The sequence below is a fragment of the Halyomorpha halys genome, unplaced genomic scaffold (assembly GCF_000696795.3).
Source record: "Halyomorpha halys isolate HHAL.00 unplaced genomic scaffold, Hhal_1.1 Scaffold151.1, whole genome shotgun sequence".
Classification (NCBI taxonomy): Eukaryota; Metazoa; Arthropoda; class Insecta; order Hemiptera; family Pentatomidae; genus Halyomorpha; species Halyomorpha halys.
In genome coordinates, this window is record NW_027116659.1 from 184,133 (window position 1) to 193,757 (window position 9,625).

General features: G+C 28.0%; 1 protein-coding gene across 6 annotated transcripts in view; it reads left to right on the forward strand.

Moving 5' to 3' along the window:
- The window catches only part of LOC106678638 (rab11 family-interacting protein nuf), a 169,737-nt gene extending 160,500 nt beyond the window's left edge, over nucleotides 1-9,237 (forward strand). For 4 of the 6 annotated variants that reach the window (XM_014417277.3, XM_014417276.3, XM_014417279.2 and 1 more), the window contains 3 exons: nucleotides 604-754; nucleotides 906-1,030; nucleotides 5,811-5,999. In XM_014417277.3, the coding sequence (XP_014272763.1) occupies nucleotides 604-754; nucleotides 906-1,030; nucleotides 5,811-5,981 (447 nt within the window). In that variant the 3' untranslated portion in view covers nucleotides 5,982-5,999. Of the gene's footprint in view, nucleotides 1-603; nucleotides 755-905; nucleotides 1,031-4,453; nucleotides 4,490-5,810; nucleotides 6,000-8,188 lie in introns of those variants that run through there. The other 2 variants (XM_014417274.2, XM_014417275.2) reach the window with 2 other exon arrangements.
- The last annotated feature ends 388 nt before the right edge of the window (nucleotides 9,238-9,625 follow it).

Sequence of the window (9,625 nt, forward strand, 5' to 3'; positions counted from 1 at the left end):
TATATAACCTCTTTGCTTCTCATATTATCAGATTATCTCCTTTCTTGATTTTTTTAGTTCCACTGTTTAATGTTAATGAGATTCCTGTCATATCAATGAAATTTATGCTTTAGCTCAATAAACTAACATTTTAATTACTGTATAATGTTAGTATGTATTTTCTCATTATTAAAGATAATAAGAGAACTTTGATGAGAAAATGATTCCTAATTTGGTAGTATTTCTTTACAACAATGGGAACAGAAGTAGTATAAGTTTTTTGTTAATTATCTTATATATGTTGGCAAATCTATAACTGTTTTACTTTAGAGAAAAGTGTGTTAGCCATTATGATACAGAATTGGATCCCTCCCTATAACGAGCAACCTAGTTAGCTATTGCTCTCAATTTTCTCTTTACAGAAAACTAGTGATTTTTAAGAACATTGTTTTGTTATATTTCCTTTAATTAATCATCAAATAATTATTACTTGGCATTAGTCAGACCATTGGAACTCACTTCTATTTATAATCTATACCATCATTACAATGAAGAGAAAATCATGCATCTTTATTTATACATATTCAGGTAAACATATTAATGGGCTTTTTGTGCTTTTTGCAGGTTATTGAGGAACTGAGTGATGAAATTGAAAGGCTCCGTAATGAGCAGAGAAGAACACTTGCAGAACTAGATTCAAGAGGCCCAGGCATTTGTCCTAGCGACCATGAGAACTTGCAATCTCAGTTTCTTGCTCTCAAAGAGGAAAACTCCAGTAAGTATTATCTAGTGTAAAAAATATTTTGATTTATTCCCAATGCATTTTAACAGCAAATGGGCTCCTTATGGGATTGATGGGTTGTGATCATATATTCCTCTCTCTACTTTATTTCAAATTAAAAAAATATATATATATATTTTTTCAGGACTCCAGGAAGCTCATGATGAAATGCAAGCCTTATTGTTGACCCGAAGCGTTGAAGAGGGGCGCAGTCTTCTAACAGGTCATCAGAGCCTTGCAGCAGAGTTGGAAGCTATGTCACAAGATGAGGTAAGAAATTTTTCCTTAATTACTGCAAGAGGATTAAAGCATGGTTGAGTAAATATTTTTGGTGTGTAACAGGATATCTAGTTCCTGGCATATATATTTTCTATAGCTATTTTAATTTTTTTTTTTTTTCCCCTTGAACTCCATATCATATACCTACGCTCTCCTAATGATTTATTGATAAAATTCAGTTCCTAAAACCTTTTTCCTCTATAAAATAAACTCTTCAGTTTATGTTGGGGCATGTATTTTTCTGATAATATAAATATAATCTTGGAAAAAAGAATCATTAAACCCAAACAATGTTTTTTATTATACTTGCTCGTAATGAAATATATCAAAAAATTTGGTGAATTTTAGTTTGGTACAATAGATGTGTAAAATGAAATCAGAAAGTCACTTTTTTGTATAATGTTTCAGGGTAAAAAACTACTGTTAGTTCAATTTATTAATATTTTAATAACTGTTATACAATTAAAATAATAAAAATTAAAGTACATACATCAATAAACTAAAAAATATGATAAACTAAATAGAGATTAAGTAAATAGAATTATAAGTACTAGTAAACATAAATGAGAAAAGAATTCAATTAACTGAGATATTTAAATATTTCTAATGAATTCTATGTTCTGTTGTTTGTCATCATTAATGGCTTACAGAGCTCACTAGTTGCATCACATTTTTTCATCTCTCTGCTGTACTGAGAATTATCCTCAAAGTTTGGTGTAGATTTTTCTGATAATTCTTTGAACTTCAAAACTCTATTAAGATATGGTTTTAATCATTTTTGGACAGTGTGCATTCATTGTTTGAACTGTTGGCGGTTCTACTCAACTTAATGCTTTTCATAGTTTCTGATGTCTCCTATTTTTATTTGATCCTAGATTACATCGTTGGATGTGATATCAAACATGCCTTGGTCGGAAATAAATCAACAAATAAAAATCTCAATTAATTGATTTGATTCTCTAATCCCTTGATTAACCTTCTATATTATAGTTATCAAAGTTGAATAATTTTTATGTAGCTGCGTGGTATTACTGAATGTTTTTTTATATTATATCTGAAAGTTCTATTTGTACCGGCATATATATGTATATATGTACATACATTTAAAAGACTAATGATTGTTTATGATAAAATATTCATGATAAATGTAATATTAGGTTTAGTTTCTAGAAATAGAACGGCATAGGATTTTCCTGTAAAAATGTTATTTTATGAAGGCTGCTTGTTATTTTCTGTTGTTTTTTTTTTTGTTCTTTTTTGTTTTTCTCTCCCTCCCTTTTATCGGATTTTTTTTTTAATTTTTAAAAGGAATGCTGTCAAAATCACCTATAATTTTATTATTTTTAATCCTAAAAAGCTTTCACAGACATACTGGATCATTTAAAATTTCAACTCTTACCCTATTACAGGTTAGTAACTGTTCGCTTTGCTGGTTGGGCCATATTCAAGCTAACATATTGCTCTTATTGTACCTTTGCTTTAGATTATTTGGTATCAGTTTCTAATGTTAAGTGATCTATCCTACTTTAAGTGAAGATGCTAAGCCAAGTTAAATTTGGACATCTAAATCCCAGAGCCAGATTCAACCTCGGCTGAGACTGAAAATTTATTTTCCGTTCATTAAGGTATGGGTGAAGTGAGGTTTGAACTGAGGTTTGAATTTGAGGCGGTCTGAAAAGCTGTAGGAAATCATAATAGTATATGTTTCAAAGAATAAAAACTGTAATCCTTTAAATTAGAAACTATTTTGGTTTTCATTATATTTTTGTCTATTTTAGTTTTAGAATTGGGTTTATTTAACTGTTTTTTTTTCATCTATCATGTTGTAGCTTGGCTTAAACATTATTTTTACTTACAAGAAGTGAGGAAAAAATATTCTTATTTTATTTCTCTTCTTTGTTATTTTAAATATTAAATTTCAACTTTAATTGTATCATCTGTTATTTTAAATAAGATAAAATCTGACATAAGTATGGCGTAACCTCACATGAATATTATTGTCTCGGTTATCAATTATTTAGATTTTAGATGTTTCAATTCAGTTGTATTACTTGTGAAATAGTACTTATGGGTGGTTATAGGACAATTTTGCATCTTTTGTGCCAATTATTTTTGAAAAATTGAACTCTAAACAATTTTTTTGTAGGCTCCTTTAAATATAATAATCTCTTTGAATAAATGTTTTTCTAATTGAAAAAGATTTTCATATTTAATATTTCTCAGCTTTTTGAATTTTTAAATTATTGTGGAATGATACTGCTGTACTTCCCCCTTTGATGACATTCTTAGTGCCTCAAAACTGTCATTTTATGCTAAGATAATTTTGTCCATTAGCTTTATTAACAATTGAGTCTTTAGGTCGTACAATATGGTAGCTGATTTTTTTTATGAATTGAAGCTTTTGGTATCATCGACTATTTTAATGCTGATTTCATAAATTGGTTGAATGAATTTTAAAGACATTTATTTTCTTTAAAGAATAATGTTGATATTAAGCTATGGTAATTGTCTCCTGGTTGAAGGTAATATATTGAAGTTAAAAAATGATTTAACATTGTAATTTTTTTTATTTTTCATGTATCATGTTTTACAACCAAACGCCTAAATTGTTAAAATGTTGTTGGCCATACCAAAGAAAGAATGGAGCTCTATTGTGCCTTACTATTACTTCATCTAACATAAAGTTTACACTCGCTGCTAAAACATTTCTAGAACCATTGTCATTAGTTTTTTAATGCGTTCACCCCTCCTTAATATGATTACTGAACAATAATTCCATACCATGCCCATCCTCACTTATTTTTTTTATCATTAGGATTAGTAAAAACAAAATTCATTACCCCACCTTCATTTCATACTAATCTAATAACTTTCATCAAATTAAAAAATTAACTGATATTCAAGGTTAATTGTTTACAATAACCCTCAGAAAGGAGCTACATTCATAAACATAATGCTTTTTGTAATTGATATATAAATTGGAAATCTAAATAATTAATATCTGTTATGTCAACATTTATGCGGGATTCTAACAAACATGCACCTGAAATGCTTTGTGAAACTTTTATTAATTGAAAAACAAAAAAAAAAAATTAAAAATAAGAAGTAAACCTTACTTAGATATATGTGTAATATCAGTACCTGCACAAGTGTTTCAATAAATTATAGTTTTCCTTTTTATTTAAGATTAGACCTCTACTATAGTGATTTCATTTGCAGTGTTTAAATGTAAAAACTTAATTTGAAAATTCAATGCATTTCGTTCATACTAACGCAAATAATTTTTTCCCTGAAAAAAAAAAAAATATTGTATTACTTAATGTAAATGAAATCACATTAGGTTTGAACTTATAGTATAGATGAGCAATGGACTGAACTAGTAGTATAGCTATCCTGTATTATTTTTTTTCACAGCCTGCCGCTGTTTTCGATAAGGACGATAAATGTGAGGTATGATAAAGACAGATTAAAAAGAGGAAAAATTCAATGTTTTCCCATCGTACTTTTAGCATGATTGAAATTGGCATGACGTTTTGTTTCGAGTTCAAAGAGACTTTTACTAACACAATAATAATTTGACTGGTTATGGAAAAGTATTTTTCTGTATGTTTGTAAAATAGTACAGTAAAACCTCACTAACTGCATTTCCTGACTGGCTGTGGTTGTTAAGAAGAAATTAATTTTTAAAAAATGGTTGTTAGGTTTTATGTTACATGTAGGTTTATACTTAAAAAGATAATTTTATTATTGCAAAAACAAAAACTTGGTATGTGGGAAGCTATTTTTATACAATGGGATTGGCATAGCTACAATAAAAATATTCCATCAGTTTTAATAATCAAGCATTTACAGAAAATTATTGTTACGTTCCAAGGGACCATGGAACTACAAATCATGGTAATATTTATATTAAATCATAAAGCATTAATAAATCTTATGATAATCATAACTAACTACTCAATTGTAATTTTTGAGTCAATACTGTTTTGATACAGATACAATTGATCATTAATTGAAAAATTAATCATCTGAGGTATCAATATATTTATTGACAATACCCTAATTAGATGAATTATTATTGAATAATCATATGATTTTAGTATATTGTTTAATCTAAGAATATACTAAGAAATTTATTCCTTGAATAATAATGTTTCTTCAAAGAAATGCGACCATTAATCTTTATTAAGATTTATTAAATTATTATTTCCTCAATATTAGTATATTGAATAAGGATATTAGTTTTTGAAATAAGGAAATAGAATTCCTATTAATTGGCTATCTTAAATAAGAGGCATTCTGGTATATAACTTCATTGAAGGAATTTTAGAATTTTATGGCTACCACTCTTAATTGAAATTTCTAGCACTTGTGGAAATTCCTTGCTAGGAGGATGTGGTGTATGAAAGTTTTAAAAACTTTGTTCAATTAAAAATATATTGGTTCGAATTTTTTACATAAATGCGTTAATAATAAAGATCACAATAAATTAACAATTAATTTTAGGAGGTTTTACTGTAAAAAAAATTATGACACTAATATCCTTCCATGTTTCTGTTTTTGAAAATTTCTGTGTACATTTCTTCTTAATTTTTGATGTTGTTTCTTTCTGAAAGCAGTAATATAATATTGTCAAAGACTGAACGATTTTTATTTGTGAAACATTGACATCTATCCTATAACTAACATGTTTACCTTCTGTGCCCTATGTTTAGATTATTCCATTGTATGCTGATTAGTAGTCATATTTATGTTTGGTTTTTTCCTTTAGAATGATAGAATGATGGACCCGAGACCAAGATTTCCGTTGAAAAGAAGAAGGAGTCGATCAGAATTTGAATTTTGGCCCCAAGATATGTTGTACTCTTCGGAAACGACAGTTTTGGTAGCGATACTCAGAGGCACTGTAGGCCGAGCTCTACTGAGTATTTTATGCAAATAAAATATTTTTTAAAATATATTCTCGTCTTTATATTATTTGTTAATTTAGTGTACTTTCAATCACTGATAATTTTTTTTTTTCATTACAGATAGTAAATTTGATTAAAAATTCGGTCGGTCCATTAGTCTATTATTCTAAATAAAATATGTTAATATGTATATATCTAGTTTAAATCAAATTTATTTGATACTTGTCTATTTTTTTTTTTTTTTTTACATGTAAAACGGTTTGTTTCTTTTAGTTATCTTAGATAGCATGAGTGCTTGAATCAAATTTTTTATTTTGCGCATGCACATATTATTTTTAATTGTCTTGAAAAATATGTATCTTTTATTTTGTTGGCAATCACAGGAAGATTTTAAAAATAAAGAAAACTTTTAAAAACAAAGAAAAGAATTCCTCTTCAAAAAATGCTAAATTAAAAGCAATTTTCAAACATTAGTAAAAATAAAACTTCAGTCACATTAGTTGAAAAAATCATTCACCACCTGAATTAAAAAAAGTAGCACATTTATCTTAAAATCTTGTGAAAAATATTCCAAAATTTTAAGTATACATACACATTTATCCAGAAATATTTAGATCAAAAATGTGTTTGTGTTTAAATAAACAAGTTGGACGAATGTTTTAATCGTGGAGCAGACTGTACAATTTACCTTCTATCAGATTTTTGTGAGGCGGGTTGTAACTACATGGAATTCCTTTAATATATGCTATACATGCTATACATATACAATGTAGTACTGGTATGTAGTATACCTTCAAAATTTGCTATTTGGTTTCCATGATGTCATAAAAACCAAACAGATTTTTAAGATGACTGCCACATCTGATATCTCATCAAGTAACTCCTTCCGGAGTGCTCACGTGTGAAATGTGTATATGAAATTTCTATTTTACATAAGCTGAAGAACAAATAAATTAAGTCCTTATCAATTTTTTTTTTTTATATCTTCAACGTTTTGTGAGATAAACACCAATTTTCATCAATGACACATATTTATTGATCTACATTTATCTCCTCTACTATTTTTTGTCCTGCTTATCTGCAATAAATGTTGTAAATAGTAAGACACCTGTTTCTTCAAATCATTCTGCAATAGTAGATACTGTTAAGAAACTGGTACTGCTTGACAGTATGGCAGAAGTATCAGCCATGAAAAAATTAGCTATTGTTAAGTACTATAGTGGCCTTCAAATGAATTTAGGAGGACTCTGGAATATACAATTCTTCATTAAAATGAAGCTTACTTGGTCTTGGATACATTTATGCAATTTTTTTTTATATCTTCCATGCAAAAGAAAAGAACTGACAACACAAAACTAGTTCAGTGAAACAACAATATCTCATTCAAAGATTAAACATGAATTAATAGCTTACTGATACAAGAAAACAATACAGTATGTCACTGAAAGAAACAAATGTTTATTCTGCCCACTGGATATTATATTTGTAATTAATTAGTCATAATAGTAAAACAGATTAATCTCAACAAGTTCATTGATGCAATGAGCTAAAAGAAAATTTCATCATTACGAGTTCCACTTGGATTGTCCAGAAATGAAAGGATTTGTTCATTGGCCAAGAAAACGAAAAGCTATTTTTGGAAAGTTTTGAGTAAATCAGATGACAACATTATTGAAGTTGTAAGCTAACATGGAAGCTTGGAGCTTTCTACGTCCGTGTTAAATGCAATATATGCTACTTGACAACCATAGACTTTATATTGAAAAATTCACAAGTTAAGTCTATGAATCTGGCACAAAATTGTTAAACTGCTCTTGGACTGAGGTGTTGGATACTCATTATGAAAGGTATACAAGAAAAAATCTTGGGACCAACAATAGCATCACTGACATGATATGTTGATAAACTTCACTACCAGACAGAATGGTGTGCCATACAGGTACAGATCCAAATCTGTCTACACCATTGAAACTATTAAGAATAAAATTAGAAAAACGACCAATATGCTCCTGTAATGTTTATACTACCATGCATTTCTGAGATGGTTTTGCAGCTTTTTAGATCCTCTTGTGTTAAAATAAAATGTGTTCCGCCTTGTGAAATAAGAAGTGAATTGATTTGATGTATAAAGAGAAAAGCATAGAACTAGTTTGCTCATTTATTTTCTCTTATCAAAATTTAAAAAAACAAAGTTCAATTCAAATTCTCAATAATTATTAATTTATTTTGTTTCCTTTAGGTGCGACTTGCTTTAAAAGAACAACAGGAAGTGAATGCTCAGCTGAGAGCCTACATCGATGGCATCCTGCTCAATATAGTAGACAACTATCCTCAGCTGTTGGAAGTGAAGCCAGCGCCACCTTAATGACATTTCGTGGCTGCTCTACCGTTCTCTTATTTCTGTATATAATAATAATAAAACAAAAAAAAAGCAAACATTTGTAAAACGTGTAAATATCCAAGGTAAAAAATATCTGCATTATCCGTCCCTTGGATGGCAGTGGGGGCTGTGATGAGAAGCGATTGTTTAAAAAAATTTACATTATCCATATATATATATATTTATGTAATTTTAAAATATTTTATGCTATTATGAAATTTTGTAAATATTATAATTACAATGTTTGTTAATAATATAATTTATAATACGCTGGGAGGCAACTATTTAAGCCTTTGATAATCAAATTGAATCATAGGGTTTGCTGCAAAATAATTGAGCTTTTTGAAAAATCTTTAATTGTTATTTCATAAGTAATTAAAAAAATATGTGTAATTCATATCTTTCTGCTTTTGTAGCTAAAAGTATACTCAAGACTGGTTTCAAAATTGGATGCCATTTACAAGAGACAGATTGTTACGTTGTAGGTGGGGATCTATTTGGAGAGTGTAGTTCCTCCGTTATTGTGTTTTTAACTTAGTATATTTGCCAAAGTAATTTTAAATGTATATTTATATATGTGTATAAATATAAATTGATTTAATTTGCATAAATTTTGTTAATAATGATGGTATGAATTGGTTTAGTATAATATTTTAATATAGCATTTTATTTTTATGTTTATGTTGTTATAGACTTATTTGACAACAACCGATCAGTTTGACTCCTGAGACGAGTTTGTAAAATAATTTTTGTTTCTTTTTTTTTGATGATTTCATTAAAATATATTTAATGAATTTACTAATTGCTTTAATTTCGAGGAAAGGATTAACATGATGGATTGTATGTAGCAAAATACATACGAAATGATAAAAACCAATCAAATACCAATAAAATATCTAATAAAATAATCCTGATTATGATTTAATAACACTTTCGCCCTTTTAAGTTAATTAATTGTCAAAAAACACTTCATTAACAATAGATAAAGTTTTTTTTATTAATTTTCAAAAATTTAAGACACTTCAATTAATCCTGAATCAGATACATTATGAAACACTGGGCATAATGCTTCACAAAAATGGAAGACACTTTATAAACCAATCCTATTGGAACAGTTAGTTGCATTAATGTAAAATTTCCATAAACTAAGTAGCTGATACGATCATTCACAGAAAACGAAATTCAATCTTCAATAAAACCAAATGAGGTAAGTACAAATATATTTCATTCAGAAAAATTTTCAAATGCAATGACAAATGTGGTAAGTAATAATAAAAATCACTTTAAACTTGGAAA